Source organism: Osmia lignaria, chromosome 7, assembly GCF_051020975.1.
Source record: "Osmia lignaria lignaria isolate PbOS001 chromosome 7, iyOsmLign1, whole genome shotgun sequence".
Taxonomy (NCBI): domain Eukaryota; kingdom Metazoa; phylum Arthropoda; class Insecta; order Hymenoptera; family Megachilidae; genus Osmia; species Osmia lignaria.
This window is the reverse complement of record NC_135038.1, coordinates 9,591,681-9,614,849: the sequence shown is the minus strand read 5'-3', so window position 1 is coordinate 9,614,849 and position 23,169 is coordinate 9,591,681. Positions and strand designations below refer to the sequence as shown.

Here is a 23,169-nt window from a genome sequence, read left to right as displayed (position 1 = left end):
TATTATTCAATTTTACTGCCCACAACATATCGGATGGTGCGGCAGATTTGTCGAGAAATTTCGTTGGCTCATTAAGCGTATCGTAACAAGTGAATTTACAATAATTTGCTATTAATGAAATTACTCGATGCACGTCGATTGTTTGTTCCCTTGTTACGCAGCAATCCGTGCTCGACTAATTGTATAGAAAAGCAAGCAAACTTTCGAATAATCATCGAACATTCAGCGGAGTTTCCTGTTTGTCGCAAATAAACATTATCGATGAATCAATTGGGGGAGCATCGATTAACCAAGTGAACAGCAACCTTTTCTTGTTTACAAGAAAGGAAACTTAGATTAAAAATAATTAAAACAGTAATTTCGAGATTACAGAATTTTCTTTTATGTCCAATATTTCCATCAAGGGTAGTTGATAAAAATTTGTCATTTGACGGAAGGAAATTTCCTCGAGTTCTCCAAATTAATATCAAATCGTTCACGACAATCTTATTACAGCGTCGAAGGGGAGGGATGGATTTTCAAGGAAAGGAAATTTCCTAGGGCGGAAGGAGGGGTGAGAAGCGATCGATTTTAGGGAAGAGAGAGAAACGGTAGGGAAAAGTCGTGATATTGCCAATTTCGCTATCACGCTTTCATTTCGGCACCACCCTGCGCTAACATCGTGAGCATCGAATTTTCGTTTCACGCGTCGCGTCGAGCCTGTAAGGGAAGGGAAAACGAATTTTCTTCGGCGTCCTCCTCCACGACTCTGCTACCCGCCTGTTTGCAAATGTGTTATGTTATGGTAATCGCGCGTAACGCGTTCCAACGACGTATGCCCTCCTGAGAATTATAGAAAAATTTTGATCCCTTTGTCGAAGGATATTTATCCGCATTTAAAAGCAATGATAGCTTACGTTTCATTTTTTAAGTGGAGATAAATTAAACTTGTGAAATTTTAGGGAATTAGAGGAAAATTTGAATATTTGGATATCCGTGAACACTTACAATTAGTAATTAACTCTTCGCGGGTAACCTGGGATTTTTGAAAGCCAAAAACAGTAAAATAAATCAGTGACAGACATAAACGATCCAGCTTGCTCATGGAAGTTGCCAAAAAGATTATAAAGTATAATTTGATATACAAATGTTCAAAAAATAAATATATAAATAATTTTGCTCTCAATGCATAGCAACACCGGTCGAACAGGTTTGCACGTTGCATGCAAATAATGCATTGGATAACAAATATTTACGCAACAAATAACTGGATGTAGACTGACCACAATTAAGTGAAATTAGGACAAATGCAACGCGCAGTGCACTTTACAAACAAATGGAAATAGCTAAAATAAATACTGTAGCAGAAATTATAATGTAAATGTTTGGATGGAAAATTCTGAAATTTTGTGTAAATCTTAATATTATGCAGCTGTTAAATGAACAAATGCAGATGCTTCGTTTCGAATAAATTTAATTAATTCTCATTATCACAGATGATAAATAAAATTTTTCCAATATTAATATTTATAAAGATACTGAATGCAATGAAAGGAGGGTAATTTATTAATATTATTTGTTAATGGATGACCATATGCAGTAATGCAGGTCAGTAAATTGGTATTCAAATAAGGGCGGATCGATGAGAGTTGTCGATCAATCTGTCGAACACGACTTTTCAATTTCCTCGGGTTTTAGAGGTTGCGGGCCGACCATGGTGGTTCGGTGAAACCCCTAAAGAGACCACTGCCAGGAAATCCGAGCACTGACTTCGGGGCAGAATTAGAAAGGATTATCAGATCAAACGATGGGTGCTGACTGTAACCCGCATCAATGAATCTGATTGATGAGGACGGCTTGATTAAATCGAGTGACCCACTCAGAGGTACCTTGATCCCTTCGCGAAACTGTCCTTAACCCTTTGCAGCCTGAATTTATTTTAAGACATTTAATCGCCTTAACAGATTTCGTGCTATTTATAGCTTTTACTGGCATATTTCTTGAACGATGTTTCAGGGCTTTAAATTCAATTATTATTCATAAATTTAATAATTTTTATTCGTTATGTGGTTAAAGTTAATTTTTGAAGATTTCAGAATTCTTTGAAATTTTTAAACTATTAGTACCTGGAATTTTGTAATTCTCAAATTTCCGTACCAAAAAATATATACACATTATTTTTTCTTAAATAATAATTTTTCAACAATACTGCTTAAAGAATTCTTTGTATTCATGAAATTCATAGAAAAATAAAAAGTAATAGGGTTGCACCTGTACACCAACGATTCGCTTCTTTTCTCAACATCGTTGAAATAATTAAAAGTTTAATTTAGTTTTGGCGGGCAGAGATAGCAGAGAATCGCGTGTCTAAATTGAACGAGTTTGTCTGTCTCTGCAGCGGCGTGTGTCGTTTCGCAGTTGACAAAAGTCCGTCGATTTAAACTTGAGCCCACGGATTCCTGGCTGAGCAAGTTTGAAAGGTTCGCAACGGCAAAGGAAATCCTTGCCTTATTCAGGAAACGCCTCTCGACGACAAACTGTCGAATCGAGCTGAAACGATCTCCTCGAGGATGCAATAGAAACGGGAGAACGTAACTTCTGACGTGCGATTGATCAATTCGCGGGGAAAGTAATCGATGAGGTGTCAATTACCTTAGCCTTACAACAAAACAGAATCTACTCTCAAAATATTGGCCGTCCTATAAATTCGTGCCGTTTTTCAAGTTGATATTTAGAATAAAATATTGAATCTATGTTTGATTTATTTTCAATCACGATTCATAAATTTACAATAGACTCTCGTTATATTGCCGCGGACGAGGCTGCAGTCGGTTGTAAAGGCGGAAAATTTTGCAAGCTTGTAAACTGTTAATTGGAAGGGCAAAGGAAGATAAAAATTAAGAAGAAAATTATGCAATAAAGGGTTAAACAAGAATTTCATAATTGTTAAAATGAAACGAGTATATTGAAGCAAAATCAAATTAGCGTAATAAAACTTGTTCTAGCTACATATAATCCTTTTTTTTTGCTTAGAAAATATGAATAATGAATGAATATCAAATTACTGTAATAAACTGAACAAATTTCTACTTGTGATTGAATGTTAAGAGGTGCTTATAGAAACAATAGTATTTGCTGCAGCCAGATTTGTTTCCCATGAAACGTATTACAGCGTTTCGAAAAGTTTGTTTTACACAATTGACACAAGTGCACCTGCGAACTGGGGAAACTGACAGATTCGATGGCTGTATCGAACAATAGAAAACAAAGAACACAGTAGTAGAGAATGGAAAAAGCGACATCGAGGCAATTGGAGGAAGTTTCTCCACGATAATTGGAGGGTCGAAATGGAAGCCGGTGTAAGTGTTATTCGGGACACATCGTTGTTCTCACGAAAACTCGACTAAACAAGTGTAGTTTGATACATTTCCCTTTATTACTTATTTAAGAAATTCTATAAAACAAAATATTTGAAATGGAAATAGAAATAGAATTTGTGGAAAATGATATTACAATATTATTCTACTAGAAAAATTATTTTTTATTCGTCTAATAAAAATCGAGAAAGTGGAGAGTTTTAGTCAACATTGGCCGGTCGTAAAGTTCCCTCGGCGTGTCTTTAACGAGTGCAAATTGGCGTACACTGGAAAACTGCCAAACAGCCAAAATGGAGGATAATAAGATATTCCGCTCCGCTAGTCATCGATTGTTGTAAGAAACTCCGGCTGTCCTACAAGTGCAACACTTTCCTGATGAGAGTCAATTTTCCAGGAGTTTGCCCGAACCTATCGTCCACAGCAAACCCATTTACCTTCTAGTGAAATTGAACGTGCCTTCGGTTACTTTGAACAATCTATCAGTCGAAATTATATGCAAAAGTTGTGCAACTATTACACCTTCATAATTATAAATATTGATTATAACTATGCGTGTCCTTTCATAGAAATCGAGCAATTACACGTTTGATCAAAGAAAATAGAAACAATAGTTACCGTAGAAATAATTTATCCGCTTTATTGTTGGCCATAACTGGTTAGAACGACAAATAATACGGTAACCCTATTTCGAGGTTGCACACGCGGTGCAGAGTTTAAATTGGAAGGTGCCTCGGGGCGTCTCGTATGCAGTTAAAAGGGTTATATCCAAGGCTTGGATATTCTAGCCAACCACCGATTGCAGTTAACTTCGGTCACTGTTCGGGAAGGGGATGATGCAATGTAGGCATGTTCGAGAACTCCTTTTGTATTATCTTTGAAAATAGGGTTGCATGCCTGAGAGATCTGACTACTTAATTACTGCGTTTTGTCTGCACACTTGTGTAACACGTTACAGAGATTCTTATTTATTTTTTTTAGTTAGGGTTTTTTGTTACATTAACTACAAGGTTTTTAGCGACATCAAGAAGTAGGTGAACCCAATATTCCCAATGTTCCCAATATTCCCTTTTTTCCCAATATTCTATTTTATTTTTTTTTTGATAAATACAAATTTAAATATTCATTACTAATGAATTTCGCGAAAGTACGAAACATGTCAGGTTAACTATTCAATAATTCCTATTATTTGAAACTCCAATCCTAATTTGCATTATAAAAACAAATAGTAGAAAGCTAGTAGGAAAACCCATTAATGTCTCATTGCTTTTGAAAAGAACCTGACCGCAGAGAAAGAAATAATATTCTCTGACAAGGAAACTATGAGAAACGACAGTTACCTTTGAATCCCTGCAACAAACGTTTCTATTGATCTCTTACATCCTCTTTTATTTCTGACATGCCATCTTCATAATATTAATCTTTTTACTCGGTATGGCAAGTAGAGAGGATGAAAGAGAAGTTTCCCTCTGAATGTCAAGATGGCACGAAGCTTTTTGCGGGAACAATACCAAAGTGAGCAGCAAATAAATCGAACCGGGATCTTTCTTTCCACTTGAAAAACAAATAGAACTTTCGTCGCACTTGGGCAGCTTCCTAAGAGTCCCGCTCGTGTTCCTTTCTTATTTCGAAACTCTCTAGCTCGGCCACGAAGGTTACCGACCCGGACTTAATACGTACACTTATCACGCTGCAATGATCCTGTTAGCAACTTTTCTACCCTCTTTCCGTGCAGTCTCGCTGAGTAGGCTAGGCATCGAGACGGACAGAGACAGGGATAGACTGTTAAACGGGTGAACCTTTATTGGCTTTGGAAGCCACGAGAGTGCTCGTCTACCGTTCCTCGCGCCGACAGACCAAACTTTGTCGAAAGCGGATGAGGAAAAAAAAAAAAGGTTCCGCGAGTCGCCCGTTTCGCGACGAGGATCACCCTTTGAAATTAACTAACTCGCAGCTGGACGAGTGCTAATTTATTTTGGAAACACAGAAGGGAAAGCATCTCCCTCGACTGTAGACTCGAAATTTTACCTAAAGTTCAGAGTAGCTTTGCCAGCGCGAGTGTTTCGTAAAAAACCTCGAAGCGTCTAAGTAGATCGATAATTTTGGAAAAATTTTCCCTAATTATTGAAACGATTGGAGATAATTCAAGGTATATCGTAATTACATATATTTTAAGACGTCGCAGTAGATCATAGAGAGAGTCACTATTTTTATTTCATTTTATATTTCAAGGGTTAAGTTATAATAAATATCGATCATTACGTTTATCGTGTCGGTGTAATTAAAATAATTCCGATGCAGGCAATCTGATAATTAAGAGGTGCATCACTACTGAAATCTAAATTTAATGCTTCCGATTAAACGTCGAACGAAACAATCAAATTTCCATCGCGATTGGTGGCAATTTATTTGCCCGTTTAATGACACGTCGTACGCTAATTAATAAAGCTTCATATCCGACGTTTAAAAACCGAGCGGAACTCATTTTGCGGACCGATAATTACGTGACGAATTTTAATTAGCGTGATGCTCACGCGACCGCCTAGTTACGCGTTTCGAATTTCTCCGTCTCCGGGGAGGGCGATGAGAAATAGAGGGAAAAAGGTTCGCGGCGCGACGATAATAAGAAAATTGCGAAACTTACCGACATCCTTGGAACCACCCCATGTTCCCAGTTGCGCCTGCCGTGCTAATCGAGACAATGCGTCCACGTAGACCCGGGATGCGGCTGCGGCTCCTGGAAAATAATGAAACAGAGTGCAAATATAGCAGAGTTCCCGTACACCAGGTGTAGCGCGATTTTCTATATTTTTCTGTTTTTCTTCCCCCGTTATACTTGGACGATAATTCAACGGCTCGCGCTACTACTTTCTCTTTAATTAAAAGCGGGATAATATACGAGCTCTTAATCGTATGGAAATTTCATCGGATCGACCGGCAGAATGGAACGATTTAATTTCCATCGGGAATTGTTCAATAATTCTCCACTGTTCCTTAACTTCTATTTTTTACTCGGCTATTAATATTAATGATATTTTAGATGAATTCTTATTTTTCTCGTTTATCAATGTACAATATTGGAATTATTTTATAAACAAAAACTGACAAAATGAGTGCAAAGGGTATATGAAAATATTAGATAACTTAATTAATTTTTTCATTTTTTTACCGTTCAATGAGAAATCAGGGGTGAATAAGTGGACTCGTACGAGTATTTCCATGGTTGGCGAATAAAATTGCTGTTAGAAGTGGTCTGGTTTTCAATAAAGAACGATCATTTCCCGCGAAAGCTCCTCGTTAAAATCTATGGGGCAGAAAAATTGGGACGTTCCTGGAAAGAACACGAGGGCAGGAGGGTAGATCGGTGGAAATTGGTGGTGTACACCCTGTTTCCTACGCCAGAGAGAATCCCTCATAAATACGGGATTGTATGGTTCGTAACTGGCCACCGTGGCACAGAAAAAAAAAAAAAGATGAAGAAGAGGGAATAAAAGGTCGGACAAGAGTGGCAGGATAGAAGCGTGGTGTATCTCGAAAAGAACGGGTCTGTATGAAAGTGTAGGGGTTGTTTTACGGCAAACTGAGAGCGGATCGTTCTCTTTCAAGATCAACCCAGTGTTCTTCCGCCAGAAAAGTGGACTCTTCGGATTTAATTGTAACGATGTGAACGTCGAAAGAGCCGGAAACTGAAAGCCCAGAAAGCTTTCTTTCTTAGTTTCTATTGAATCAGGACTGTATTTTAAGCTTCACAAACCTAGGACTACAAAAATGTCTTAAAATTGTAGAAAACCAACGATAATAATTTTTTTATCACCATTAACCCTTTTGTTCTGCAATTTAATTCGGAGGTGCCAAGAAATATTTGACAATTATTTATTTATTATTACTACTGCTTTAAATCAACATAGTGGTGCAAAAATACTTTCGTTGTTGCTTTTGCATGGAAACAAATATAATAAATAATTTTCGAAATCGCATGACGTCTTAAAGATCTCATTTTAAGTAAAGTGATTAAAGAATTTTAAGATGTAATAATTAAAACTGTCTAATAAAAAGAGTAGGAATCGAAGTGGGAGTTAAATATGTAATACAGATTATAAGTTTTAAAGTCGTTCAAATTTTCGCTTGTTACAGCGTGATTTCTCAAACGAAACTAATTACTTTGCAGTCGCTTCTCGGGGAAAAAATTAACGCGTTCAAAACACTTTGCGATGCACTTGTGCGACCTACTAGGAAATTAGGTTAGTGATGCGTGAGGAACGGAGAAACGAAACGTTTAATGATTAGTAATTGGAACTAGGTGTAAACTCCGCTTAAAGGTGAAAAACGTATCTTTATAGCCGAAGGGTTAAAGTAGCCGTCTCCGAACGAATCGAGTGTAAGTTAAAGATTTCGAGTTGTTGAGCAAGTTTGAAACCGCCGCTCGAAGAACGAAGCAGAAAAGATTAAAGTAGAGGGTGCGACTTAATACCAGAGCTTTTTGGTAGCTTAACGCATTGGTATTCGGCCGGGGTGCTCGGTCTAATGCCATGCTTTTGTCGCAACAGGGGTGAATAGGAAGGGCTGGCGATTTTCTTCAAGGAAAACGTAATGGTTGGACCGGATCAGTCTCGTTGTCCTCATTTTTTTTTTTATTATCTCTCGTTTTAGTGGAAAGTCTTTCGACGAGAAGTTTCAGGAATACGAGGAAAGATAAAACAAGATAGGGGATGATTCGGGACAATGTGCTCTAGAGAAAATTACGATTTTCTCAGCTCTGATCGTAAATTTCGTGATAGAGTAAATTCTTCTTGCTTAGTTAGAATATTAAAAATGCATTGAATTTAAATTTAGTATAATTATCGGTTTTCGTCAAATTTCTATGACCAGTTAACTCGTCATTCCTACTGAAGAAGCATTCTTCAATGACGAATTAACCCATTATCCCTAATTAAAAAATTGATAAATAATTAAGTACACAAGTGCACTCTTCCAAATTTAATAAAACACTTAAAGGGTTAATTAATTTTTCATCTACAATAAATGGTGACAAAAACCCCATTAATGTTAATATGTTAAAATGATATCTAATTTAAAAAATAAACATGCTAAATTCGAGGATAATTGCACCTGTCGTGAGAAACTCGCCTATCCAATTTGCCTGACAAAATCGACCATCGCGATGAGGGATCGTTTCAGCAAAATCATTCGGAATTCAAGCCGGAAAAGCTCGAGATCCTGAAGGGTCCTGGGTAAAGAAATTTTCAGCGGGCGTCGTGGTCGGTCCCTGTGCGGAAATGAAGCGGAAAAGAGACGCATGTAATCAAGCGGATGTCGACGCGGAATTTCGAAGAAAGCTTCCCCTCGATATCGTGCGTACCTTTCGAATATGACACGAGGGAAGCAGATTTTCAGAGTATTAGCAACCCCTACGGTAACCACCGACAGCTCCACGCGTTTCTTTTATCACGGAACGTGAATTCTGACCTTACCGAGAACTCGTTGCATGAATGCCTCTCCTCAGACTACGCGATCTTTCGTCTTTTTCCACTTTCTCCTCTCGTTTCTTCTTTTCAGTTTCCCTTGGCGCAAAAACGCGTCTCGCCACTGCGATAATTGCATTCTTTGTTGATTTTACGTACCAGACAGAACGAACTCTATCACTTGAAAATTTGAAGGTTCGGATTAGAAATCATTGTTTTATATAAATATTAGGCGCACAGTTTCAAGCATAATAGACTTTTCTAGGGGAAATGGCTACAGAGAAAGTAGAAATTCTCGAAACCTTAATCTTGAAGATATTAAAAGTAATTCAGAGCGGAAACAATATAATTTTTTAATAATTATATATTATAAAATTTAGTACGTAACTGAAAAGTATGAATGATTTTGGAATAAAATGAAAATATTCGGAAATAACCAATTGTTTGATTTGACGTGATTGCTTCCTGTACAATATTTTATAATCGGGGAGAATTGAATTATCGCTGGAGACGGAAGTCTGATTCTCTCGATTATTACAATTCCATCTTGTCCTCTTCCGATATCGACTGATAATTGAAGATTAAGCTTCGCGACAAACTTTCATCGAGTAAAACTCGATCGATCAGTTCATCGGAATTACGTTTTCCAACGAATGTAAATACGATGGGTCCGCGTGAAACTTTGCTCTTTCCTCGTGGGATGATCGATCAGTCCATTTACATGGAAACATCGTGCAAACTGCTTTCTTCGAATAAGTCTCGATTTAATTTTCCCTCTCTATATAACGAAGCGGCTGTCAGGGAAGCGTGAAAGTTTCACGCTTGATTCGTCTTACGATTAATCCTACTTTAATTATTTCATTTCTTTCTTAAGAAGAAACTTTAAATTTATGAATTTAATTAAATAATTATGAAAAGTTGAAGAATTTGTAAAAATTTCCAAAAACGATTCCAATCGTACCTAAACGAATACAAAGCAATAAAAAGTGTGAGGACCAACTCCAGACAATAAAGAATGTTTCTCCATCGGTGTTAATGAGAAGATCAACAGTCGTAATTACTGAAACATGGGTTCGTAGAAAACGTGACGTGCAATCGAGACCTTCCCCGATAGGGACGTCGTATTAAATCGCACGCTAGATGGCTGGCTAATTAAGCATAATTCCGTAATGCGTGCGTCGCTCCGCGCCGCGACGCCAAGCGTATTAATTCGAATTCTCGATGGCTTGACAAAAACCCTTCCCCCCTGTTCTCGTTCGTCCGTGAACACCGTAACGAGATGTAGTTGTGAAAAACGAAGCTTCTCTTCGTCATAAAGATGAGACGTAGGGTGGGTAAACAGGAAAGGGGGTAGAACGGTCTGAAAGGATGCGACTGAATCGGATTCGTCGTCAACTAATTCGTTTCAAAAACCGGAGGCGACGGAGCCAGTCAATTAGTGCTTTCCGTTCGCTGTTCTGTCGAGAGGAAACTGTCTCCCAAATATTTTTTATCAAGTCAAAAGAATCACTATTATTACGGTGATTGGGTATTGGAACTATCTCTGATGATTTTTCCAAAATTTACTTAAAATTTTAAAAATTTTCACCCGATATTCGCAAATGAATTTTTATAATAGATTATTATACTACTGAATATTTTAATTTTTTTAGTACTAACTATTATAAACGTGGGTGGTTTTGGTGAACTGAAGAGCTCAAATTCCAAATCTCACCGGTGTCGCAAATTTTCTTCCCATTTTAAAAATATACAATTTTTCACGGGTCAGGTGGGGTTGGGTGAGGACCCCGAATACTAACAAAACAGCTCGGTATATTCATCGTCCAAGGATTAATTAGAAGTTGATGAAAATTTTAGTTTAATGTACTAAAGGCACAAAAAATTTCTTTAAAATCAATTTTAAAAGACCAAACGTGAACGACTCGTACAGAACTCAAATGTCTGCACCAGTTACAAGATAAAGGTAAAAAATCTACAAAAACCAACTGAGTGAAACCATCAACGAACCATCATCCAAATAGCCCATTTTCCTTCACACCTGAGGATAAAAACTGACAGTCGTCTAAGAGCACCGCAACAAAATTCAAGTGATCTATGAAACACGACCAGTTTACAGCGTGGCTGATTTTCCAGTTTGAAAAGCCTGCTCGTTAATTGAATAGAAAAGGTGTTGAGCGTCGAAACGCGCTCGAGGACAAGAGCAGTGAACTAGAGTGAGCGCGAGCGAACGCCTTCGCACCGAGCGTGTCGATTCACAGCCAGTTCGTTTGTCTATTAACAGCCTAGGATGCAGCGAAACGAGGCTTTAAGAGACTCGAAAAAGTAGAACCCCGACGAGATGAAGGGAGAAAGTGACAAAAGGGAAGAAGAGGTCTGGCGAACGAGAACCGCCGCGGGTGGGCGGAGGGTTTTCTCTTTTTCTCTTTGAAGAAGTCGAGCGATGAGTGTTCGTTCGTTCGTTCGTTGGCAGTAGAGCAAAAGAAAGGCGAAAGTCGAGAAACAGGGACGAGGGTATTTTTTAAAATGAAATTTCTCGCACCGTCGGATAGACCGAAGGGTGGTCTCGCGGCTTGCTCTGAAACAATAAATAAAAGACACCCTACTACCTCAACCCCCTTGGCAACAACAGGCCCTCTCGTAACGAGTAACGCCGTGTTCATCTTGAACCGCAGAAGGTCGTAGCGAGTTCGCGTTCAAGAGTACCATAATTTACGCTCCACTCGTTTCCTTCTCGCGTATACCTAACGTGTACGAATGAAGCATAAATTCAGCCGCACCTTTTTCTCACCCCTTTCTCTGTCTGTTTCCTTTCACCCCTCTTCCCCGGCGTACCTACAGGAAACTTAACGTTTAGCAACGAGAAAATCTGCGGATGAGAAACAGAAGTTGAAATGAAGTGAGGATGAACCGAGGAAGGAAACAGAGGAAAACGTAGTTTTGTTTCTTTCCCTGGTAGAACATGTACGAGTGTTAATTTGGTTAACGTTGGGATGTGGGGTATTCTTGCGTGAGACCACGGTGTGTTTAATCTACTTGGTATTTTGCTCTTCTGTCATGGAGTTACATGGAACACGAGTGTAATTCATTTTTCCATGCAATTCTTTAACCTTTCTTTGAATAGTTTTCTGGGATTATTATTTCGTTTCATGAATTTTTTATGTAATTTTTCAAATTTCAATAATCGTGTAAATAATTGCTTCAGTAGTAAAACTATTTTAATAATTATTTTAATAATTAATCCTTTGAATTCGAATGTCATGCTAGAGATGACATTATACATTTCTTTTAGGCAACACTAATTTACTGTAATACTGTATGTATGTTTCGAGATTTCACTCAACCATAATTTCTTAAGTTTTATTAAGGGCCCTCGAAGGTTTGATAGCCTTGGTCCCCAGAAATCCTAATCCGGTCTTGTCCATAATACTGAAGAACAATTATAAATTTTTAAAATGGGAATAAAATAAAATTTAGTATTAAATTCAAATTGTTGATATTTCAAGGACCATAGTCGGAGGGTCAATTATTTTTGGAAATTATAAAATAATATAAAAATACCACATAATGTTAGATTCGTCAATTCTATTTAAGTAAGCGTATCCAAATTTATGTAAACTGAAAGTACTGTTAATGTTCCACCCATTATTTTCGTGTTTCCTTTCGGCCGAGAGGAGTTTGAGACCACTTTTTCCGCCACTTTTCAGCCTGCTTTAAAACGCGTTATTTATCGACCGGAAGAGAACGAGGAAAGAAGTGTGTTGGGAATGAAGAGCGTAAAAAATGTGAACATTATATTTTTCGCTAGTTTAACTCGAACAAGGATAAACATCGGGAACACTGTAACCATTCGGACTTGAAACAAACACGAAAAGATATTTTCATAACTCGGCAAATAAAATTCTGCAATTATCGTAGTTACTGGAATTAAATGCATTGCAAAGATTAAAAGTTTTCAAACATTTTCTTCTGAAGTTAAATGAAATTTTACCTTTCCTTCGAATATAGCTGAAAGAAACGTGAACATAAAGTATCTCGACGACTATGAATACAGATTACTTTCTTTCCTCCTATTAAACTCGAGGAAGGATTTGCAGAATTTCATTCTCGGGTAAACTCATAAGAAACTCATCACATCCTTAAAAAATCCGTAACGTTCGTTTTGAAACTTTTTAAATTTTCCTTCATACATCCATTTGGAACGCACTTTTAATTAATGAAAATTTCAGCTGCCATTCGTGTCTTTGTTAGGAAAGGTAATAAAAAAATTGACATGCAACTATCTCATGCGATTCTGTTTAATAATATCAGCGCCAGGATGAAATTAAACGAGCTATTAAACGTTACCGTAAAAACTTCGTGCTGGCTGCGCGATGAAATTTTATTACGAGGCGAAATATTGTGCTGCTGTTTTATTCCTGCGTTTTATTCAGTTCCATGTCACATTTATTTCGTTTCTGCTGTACAATTTTTTTTTTCGTTCATTTGTCTAAATGTGGAGAGCAAATTTCGTAATGAAGCGCTTGCGCACAACTTCATTATTTTATATCAAACATTAAATATTATAATTGATTTTTGGTACAATATTAATGAAAGAAAAATGATCAGATCGTCAATGTTTATGTTTAATTTTGGTATCAGAATTGAACGTGAATTTTTCTTTTAAAGCGACCGAATGCTTTTCTTTTCTGTGGCAAAAGAAAATTAAATTACAAAGACACAGCGGGGACCAACGAAATTACAAAGACGCAGCAGCCGCTGGCCACGAATAATTCCAAACAGTTGCACAACGTTTCGAGCCATTTTCACGTTAGAACGGTGAGCTTTAGCAAACGTCCGTGGATTATTCCGTAACAGCAAGTGTACTGGAAACACTTGCACTGTTTCTCTGGCGAACTTTTCCGTTTATTGTTATCCAGCTTAATACCAGGTTCTCGTGTTGTGGGAAGTCACGAAATCCCACCGTGACCACGGTCAGAGTTCACATTTACCTACTTTTTTTTATTGCACTGATTTGAATAGATATCTTCAAAATTAGAATTTTTAGAATTTTCAGGGATTATTTAAATTTTTGATATTTTTATGGGTAAAGAAATCTGTTTACTATTTAAAAATTGCTATATATTAAGCTAAGTTTACGTGAGAGAAATATTTTAGTATTCATTTGCATTTGAATTGGTTTACTTAGTAATTAGTAAGATAGGTGAGTGTTGAAAGTTTCATTAGGTATTATTTTTATTTTTAACAAACCTTATCTGTTATTTTTGCAATATTTTATTATTTCTATTATTCATAATTCCAAATACCTAATATGAGTATTTTTAGAATCCCTAATATCATGGATCGAACTAATATTTGAATTGTGAACCATATAGAAAGCCTCACATTTTATATTATATTCATTTTCTAAATTTTACATTATTTCTCTAAAAATTATTCTTCCAATATGTGAAATTCTTTTGTTTAAAAATTATACATTTAACTTTAAAATAACATTCCTGTATATGTTTTGTAAGTTTGGGCCTTGATTGGTTGAAGCATAGGCATAGCAAGGTAGGGACCACGGTGAACCTGTCCCTCCCCCAAAATATAAACCCTCATAATTCTAAAATTTTTTAATTTCAAAAATTTCTAAGGAATCTTCAGATTCCTTCAATTTTTGCCCCAGAAAGAAACCCTAGTTACATCAATGGTATAAACATAAGTGCTATTTCTCTTCCCCTATATCACCATTTCCTCCACAGAAGCCTCCTACGCTCGCTACCCTATATACAACCTCGTCATTACTTCAACGAAATCATCAACGTGGCTCGTCTATCGAATCTTCTACTCTATCCGTAACGTGATAAGGGACCGAAGGAATCGGTTGGCCGGATCAACTTCCCAAATCAGCAAGATCCGTTTCTCGACGAGCTCCAACGAAGTTCTTCGGTCCTTCAGGAATGTGCACGCAGCAACTGCTTTCGAACGTTGAGGTTGATCCTTACATGGTAGATAGAAACAGAGAGAGAGAGAGAGAGAGAGAGATCAGGTAGATAGAAACAGGGTAGAAATGCTGAGCAACCCCCGAAATTGCCCACCTCCTTGTTTGCGGCCAGCCTAGCGTAGAGGGTATAGGATATAGTCAGCTTGATGGTTGAGTCTTAGAAGCAAAGGCATCAGGAATTGGGAATCGGTACGATTGCGAAGCGATTCCGTTCCTCTTCAAGTTCCTCTGCTAACCAAGGGATCCCTGTATGGACTATGGACAGTGTGTCTTCGAGCTGTCTATCTTGTCCGAGTTGTTCCTAAAGCCAACCAATCATCCTTCGTCTTCGTTCGTTCTGTCTTCAACTATCGAGAAACTTTCGTCCACAGGAATGGACGTGTCCTCTGGTCTGATGGATCAACTTCCAATCGAGATCGGCCATACTCTTCGAGACGTTTCGATATTGACTTGGGGAATGTATGGAAGTGGTGAACATTGCTGGCACATGGCCTGGTTGAAATTATTATTGGAGTCATGGTATTCGTGTTTGGTCTCTTTGCTTTGTCTTTTCAACATTTTTAGGAATTTTCATATTCAGAGTATCTCAGGATTAAGTTAGGTTTATTGTTCATTGTGAGGAATTTCAAAAAGTCTAATACTTTTCAAATTAGAAGTCTTGGACTTCTAATCTTAGGTCATGAAATCATTAACACTAAAGGTATTCCTTTGATTTTTTGCATTTAAAATACCATCCTAAATCATAATTAAATTTAAGAAATTAATTCATATATATTTGGAGGTTTAATTTGTCCAATTTCATTTTGAATTACAAATTTTCCTCGTATATTCAAATAATTATTAAATGCTTTCAACTTTCTATTATTTTCTCCAGTTCATTCTAATAATTTGACGGAGAAAGATTGCTCTTGATCTTGAAAAGCTCGCGGAAATGAACTGTTAACGCTCGATACCATGACACTCGTCTTAAGCAATTGATTGAAGGACGTAGAAAATCCAATACGTTCGTTGGCAACAGATTTTCCATCGAGGCACACGGTTCCAGCGGTGCAATTTCACGGGCAAACGAGTCAGCCGCGGAATAAAAAGCACGGCTAGGATCGACGAAAGGTACAATTGAAAACGTTGACGTGTTCGGTGGCTGCATAACGAGAACCATTCCTCAAGCACGAAACTTTTGCTGAAATAAATGGCGTCGATGCTTTTTTTTCCACTCTTGATCCGTCAGCGACCGTATTTCATTCGTGATTTTGTCCAGCTGCGTTAGTCGAAGCCCCTTTTGATTCAACGATCGTAATATCGATTCCGTGCGATAAATAAGAGTATACAGAAATGAGAAGAAATTTGTGAGAATTCCGTGGTAATTTTTGTTAGGATTTGAGGCTTTAAATGCGGGTCCTGAAATTACGGGTACCCGAACTAATTTGTGTGCTGAACAAACTTTCGCGATCCTGCCTCGATTATAAAATCGGGTCCCCGAATTTTCTTTAATACCTAAATACCTGACATCCATCATCAAAGTTAAATCTCCATCTATTAACCCTTTCGCTGTCACGCGAATTTTTGAACTTGCACCAGTAGGTCACAAATTTCATATTAAAAATTTTATAATGGCAAAGAAATGCGAAATATATTAAAATAATTTTTCTTACAATTAGTGGTGACCACCATGGCCCAAATGAAAAGACAAGCGCCGGTCCCATGGGACCACCGTGGTAGCGAAAGGGTTAAATCGTGATCGACACCAACATCAAAATACATAAATCTTCTTACTGTCGACGCTTTATTGCCATATTTTCGTTTTTTATTTACACGCACGATGCAAGTCACGGCGGCGAGGCAATATTGTTTTCCGTGTAATATACTCGATACGACGATCCCATAAATCACCGTACAGCCTTTGTGAACGGAAGACCAAAGCAAGTCGCGTCGAACTGTGGATGTTCGAATCAAAAAATCCATTTTTCACGATTTAATACAGCCGGGTATGAGAATCTTGGCCGGGCAACAGCTGCCAGCTTCGGTGCCACCGCGTGATATGTCAGTAAAATTCGAATATGAAATGGTGCTTGTCGAGGATCCTTATTCGAGAAATCGTCTAGCGCATATGGGAACATCATAAATATTTTGTCTATCTTGAAAAGAATAAAAAAAACCAATGGTAGACTGCTTTTACAAGGCGCGACTCCGCTGGTAATAAAGCGCGAACGGGTAAGAAGATATTCTCCTTGTTTCAACGAGAAGTTTCTTAAGGAACGAACGGATTTACACGTACAACTTCACACTTCGGTCTGGGAAACACCGGTAGAGGAGAAACTTAGTTTTCCACTCGGTTGCTCGTAAAAATTTTAATACGGTGCCTGGAACTTTCCTGCGCTTCTTGCCACGGCATTCTAATAATAAGAATACCGGTTGAAACTTTTCTTCGGGGTTGTTATTTTTTCGACGGAATATTCACGATCCTGATCGAACTTTCCTTTAACCCTTTAACTTGCGCATTTTTACAACTTCGAATTCTGCTGGTAATTGGGGCATTATGAATTGCACTTTCATGTAAGAATCTTTTTTCATTTTATCCAATCAATAATAAAAATAAAATAAAATTATGTTAAAATTATTTTCCTCAAATCAGAAGACGATGGGTCAATCGTAACTCAAGCTTATAATGATTTTTGTTTCCAAGAGGGAAAATTTTCATATATTAGGAGAATAATTTTTAGAGGAACGGTGTACAATTTTGAAAATGAAAATAATCTAAAAAATACAGAATTAAGTTAAAATTGAGACGCTCTCTTCATGGTCCACCGGTTAAGGGCGGGAAAGAGGTCTATTCATAATTATTATTAATTAATTTTGAAGTAAATGAATTTCTAGATGTAATAGGATAAATGAAGTGGTCCAAGGTGGGACCGATCATTGAAGTTTAAAAGCTAATTATCTTAGCGACCATCGTTTATCATTATGCAGAGTAAGAAGTTTCTTAGCGAGTTGATTACTTGTCGGTGTGTTTATCGTGGCCTGTTACGAGCTGTTCAAAGAGTAGACAGAAATGATTGCCCCAGCTTTCTGGCCCAACATTAATGCAGATTAATGGAAATCTTCGATACCGAAAAGTTTTCCTATTACCTGGCTAACAACCGTTATTCTCTAGCGGAAAGGCGCGTAACTTCTGACGCTTCTTTCGAACCGTAAAGATCTTCACCCTTTCGTTACTTCTTTGTCCGAACAGAATTATCTCGTTTTGAAATTATGATAATCAACGAAATAAAGACAGTTGTTTACAGATTTGAAATGTCAATTGGAAATTTGTACAATTTTCGCAGAATAAAACTTGAAATTTCCTTTAGAAATTCTGCATTATAAAATTTTCCCATAGCCTATTTTGAGAAATTTTAAATTGAAGATTTTTATGTGTCGAGACGAAAAGGTTGAAATTTAAACACTGAGATAAAAACATGTAATGTAATTCTGAATAATGCAAAATTTCCTGACATAAGGATGTTGATTCTTAATTAAATTTTAATGTAGAAAATTCGCTCTAAGCGGATATCTTCCCTTTTGCCTATTGCATTCCGGATATTCTGTAATATTTACAGCTTTTCTTGCAAGTCAAAGCGTTTCCGCTTGGAGGAAGAACACGAAAAACAGTATGTGCGAGCGAGTCTGCAAACATGAAAGGCAAACAAGAAGCAGGAAGCTTTTTCTGCTTTTCAGCCAATATTAGTTTGCGCTTGAAGGATACGAATTCTATTGGATTTGCTTTAAATATTGTTTTAGTTACCATTTGCCTCTTGTAATAGTATTTTTAATAACTCGACGTAGAATCGATTCCAAAATAATGTTTATCCATTTTCTATTATTTTCTGGAATTATATAAGAAACTTTCAAAGCAACAATTGAAATTGAACTAATAAACTTTGTAATTCCACATTTGGTAAATGTGGATTATAATTATAATAGACTCTCGTTGTTAGATAAAATTATAGAGTTATTGGTAGTAGTAATTAAATTAAAGTTAATTCGCACAATTTGCATATTTTACAGATTCTAAACAATTTATTTAATTTTCTCAGACGCACCATAAAATTTACATATTTTTTTGCAATTTCATATATTACAATTGCATCAACACCAGCAATGTAATAATGAAAGAGATACATTTTCCCTTCTAAATTAAGAAAATAATTAATCATTTATGAAATTTTCAAAAGATGAAGATATTTTTATTTTTTGAAAATCTGTAGTTATTAAATATACTGAAAAATTAGTTTTTGAAAATATATTTCGAAACATTATACGTCATTTCGGGTCATATAGACCCAACGAGAAGAGAATTGATAATATAGAATAGAGATGACGCAGAGGACGAAGACCTCAACGTCGTAAGGGTGGTTGGGGGTGGATGCCAGCACGTCGGGAAATGCTATGCGACGTCGAAGGGGTAGAGATCAAGTAACCCCCGAATTCCAGCCACCCTCCTTCCGGTTCACGATAAGCCACGCTACTCGTTTGAGCGTGTCATACGCAATAACACACACGGCGGCACCTTTTCTTCGTTTCTTTGCTTTGTAACGCGACTTCCGGTTGAAATCAGTGGTCCTTCTTGCTGGGGTAGCGATTCAAATGGGGTTGTTTTTGATTTTCAACCGCTCGATTGAATTCTTGCATCTTGTATTTCTCGTGATCGAGAAGGAAAATTTATTATTTGTTTTCTTAACGATCGAGTAATTTCATTATCACATTATTGTGAAATTCTTGGTACACTAATTTTGCAAATTTTGCAAATCAACATTTAACAGTTTATTTTTCAACAAATAATTATTTGTACATTTTTTGGATAATAATAATCATAGAAATTTTAGAACTTTAGAATTTCCAAATTTTGGAATTCTGGAATTTTGGAATTTTGGAATTCTGAAGTCTTAAAACTGCAATTTTGAATGACGTCAATCTAAATTTTTAGGGGGACCAGACCTACCCTGACTCCTACCTAATTACATCAATGATTATAATTGTCATAAAAAGTCCATAACTCATATATGATAATTTTCTTGAAACTTGTAATGTTCGTCACGTTCGTGTGACAGGTTCAATGAAAACGTCCACGTGGCACGAGAAAGCTGTTTTCCCAAGGGGAGGGCTACGAATTAAGAGGTGTCACTTAATTGACACCCTCCACCGCTTGGTTCTGTCATTTATTCTTCTTCGGTAAAACATTGTCTACCCTTTGTCGCGGCGTGATTGTCTCCGGTGATTACGGTTTCGGGGGTTGTTTGCATTTAGGAAGCCATCAACGCTTAATCGCATTCCTTCTCGCCCGGGGAGATTGGAAGTTTCGGGGAGAATCGCTTCCGTAACTTGCTGCATTTACATCGTGCGAGCTAAATAGGCTTTTCTATGGGGGGCGGGGGAAAAAAGCCTCCTCGCGGCAATGAGAATTTCGTCACTTCAAGCGTGCTGAAAATACATTCATACCATCGAACATCCCGCAATTCCACATACATAGCAATGAATTATTTCATTTCGAATTCAACTTCAATATTATTCTATAAATTTTATTGAAATTTTTGAAAAATTGAGCAAATAAGAATTTATTTCTTAACATTTATAATACTAATAATTGGCATTACTATTGGTATTAATATTGTATTTTATAATACTGATAATTTTTTTAAAATTATTCTAATACTAATAATTTTTTAAAATTGTTTTTTCCATAAGGAAATTCTTTACATATTCTTATATAAGAGCCTCTCATTTTCTATAATACAATGTATAAGTGTGATGTCCCCATAGGGGTGGCTTTGACTATTAAGGGTCATTACTGGTGACAGTTTGACCTCCTATTATTAGAAAAGTAAATAGTTCAATAAGAACTCAAATATGGGATGGAAATGTTAATAAATTCAATCAATAAATTATGTAAATATTGACCAGGGTGAGTCCAAAAGCCTAGCTTGATTTAAGGGTTAACTAAATTTGCAGGTAAGATTCTTTATATCCAAATACGTAATTTCTGACATGACACTTTTATGCCCCCCTCTATTCAACTATAATTTCAAAAAATCAAGTTCAAGGTTCTGTTTTCCATTTCCTTGTAATCATTGGTTCCTCGAATGGGATGTAAAGTTAATCAGAAATCTGTTGAAAGACCCCGAGCGTTAATTGAAATGTGTCTGGGTTGAATGTAATCGTGGCCAGACACTCGAAACTTCTCTTTGCAAAAGAAGAGAAAATTCGATAAACCACAATGGCAAAACTCGTCGAGGGACCATTTTCGTTCCGTGCCGGGTAACTTCCTTTAAAGTCACCATGTACCCTTGCATCGAGCAAGGGTCCATAAAAGAAGAACGAAGGAAGGGGTGAATACAGAGAGGGAGAGAGAGAGAGAGGGGTTGGTGGGTGTCGCGAAAAACTTTGGTCGCGTTAAAACGAGCCCTCCGCCGCGCATAATTAAGACCAATTAATATTCGTGCCTCGTACTTCGCCACCCTACCACCAACACTTCCGTCGATTGCATTCCGCCCGAGAAACGTTACTTGTACACTTCGTCAATGCCGCAATAAGTGGAGATCGGGTATGAATAAATTACACTAAATACGCTTCGCGACTGCTATTCATTCGCTTCGAAACTTTTATTGTATGAGGGTGAATGATGAAGAAAGAGGAGCGGGTTATGAATGAATCAATGATCTTTTTCATTTTAACGTGGAAATAATATTTCAGAATTTTTGATAATAATAAATTATAATAATTCTACGTCCTTACTTTTTAACAGAACCGGGTAAAATTTGGGGAAAAAGTATTTTACATGGGAAGCAATGTGTTGGCAAATAATATTAAAAATATTATTTTCATTTTTACTAAAAAAATAGAAGGTGAAACTAACTCTTGAACAGTTTAAAGTTTAGAAATGGAGAATAATGTGGAATTAAAATTAAATTATAATTGAGGCTCTCCATGGTCTATCGTCTGAAAATTGAGATATTTTACAATTACTCTTTTCTTTACTCTTTTATTTATTATTTTTGATACTGAATAAATATTCCAATAAAATAAATTGGTTGCTATTTATTTTTTCAAATAATCTTGCTCAGCATCGATCTTCAATCGTTTAGTAAAATTTTTCAAGAGTAATCAATATTTCTTTTTAAATTAGACACTGAGAATGGTACTTGGTTGGAGTATTCATCGTGTTGAACACGAGTGTACACGATGTTTCATAGGGTCGTGGTAGGAAAAATCCGGAGGGTAGTAACAGGAAATCCTAAATCATCCCCTATTGCAGGGCAGCTTCTTCTCTCCGTGTTTCCCTTTCTGATTCTTATTCGCCTACTCGACGTCCTCTCATGGTATCTTCTTGGAACGATTGTAAGTCGATATATCGTTTACGGGAAACCAGTTCCTTCGTATATTTCTGAATATCTTTTTGCGATATTTTTTCAACGGGAGCTTCTTTCCTCTTATCCCAATTTCGAATCCTCTTCGCGTTTTACTCCCGGAACATCTTGAGCAACAATTCGTTTCGTTGAAAAATTGGTGGGTATTAAACATGGAAGAAGATAAATAATCTATTTCAATTTCGTGGAAGGCTGCAAAATGGATGGGGCGCAAATTGCTCCCCAGAATGCTCGCCCCACAGTGGCTCCTGTTGTGATGGAAAATAGAAACGTCCAGCCATTGCATAAGGAATTGAAATTTCTCGTTCAGAATTGAATCATTGAATCAATATTCTACAAAATTATTTATCAAAATTCAAGAAATAACAATTTTTCCATACAATTCTCGCAATTTCACTTTCCAAGAGCCACGTCTTTTAGTATCCCCTGTAAAACCCTTGGGATCAAATTCGAGTAATAGTCGTTCACACGAACGAAATAAAGACCGTCTAGGGTTTCGTTGGAACGGAATCAATTCCTTGGTATTCATGCAAACTCCCCTTTGGTGGGGCCACTAAAGCCCAAGCAAAAAGGCTGGCCGAACGTCGTCGGTATCAGGGCGCACGGGGTATCGTAACCCCGAAAATGTCTGCCATTCTTTCTCCATTTCGAATCAGTTTGCACCCCCTGACCTTCCGTCACCGTGTCGAGTGTCTAGCGTCGAAGATATACGACGAAATCGTACTTTTCCAACCCTCGTCCCGTTCTCTATGGGTCCACGTTGCATATAGCCAGACGAACGTTTCTCTCCCCATTATTTGCGCGTCTACTCGTTCGACCCCAACAGCCTAACAATACCGCAATTGTGGAGTTCGCAGTAATATCGTTACACTCGCATTTGCTTGCGAACAGACTGTCACGTACTTCCGATGAATCATCCCCGCCCCCGTTTCGACCCATCTATCCTTTTATCCTTTCCTTTTCATCATTGA

General features: G+C 37.2%; 1 protein-coding gene across 1 annotated transcript in view; it reads right to left on the bottom strand.

Annotated features, from left to right (window-relative positions):
- The window catches only part of IRSp53 (Insulin receptor substrate 53 kDa), a 135,558-nt gene that overhangs the window by 48,885 nt on the left and 63,504 nt on the right, over positions 1–23,169 (bottom strand). Inside the window, exon 4 of the mRNA XM_034324360.2 lies at positions 5,998–6,090. Coding sequence (XP_034180251.2) covers positions 5,998–6,090 — 93 coding nt within the window. The remainder of the gene's footprint in view (positions 1–5,997; positions 6,091–23,169) is intronic.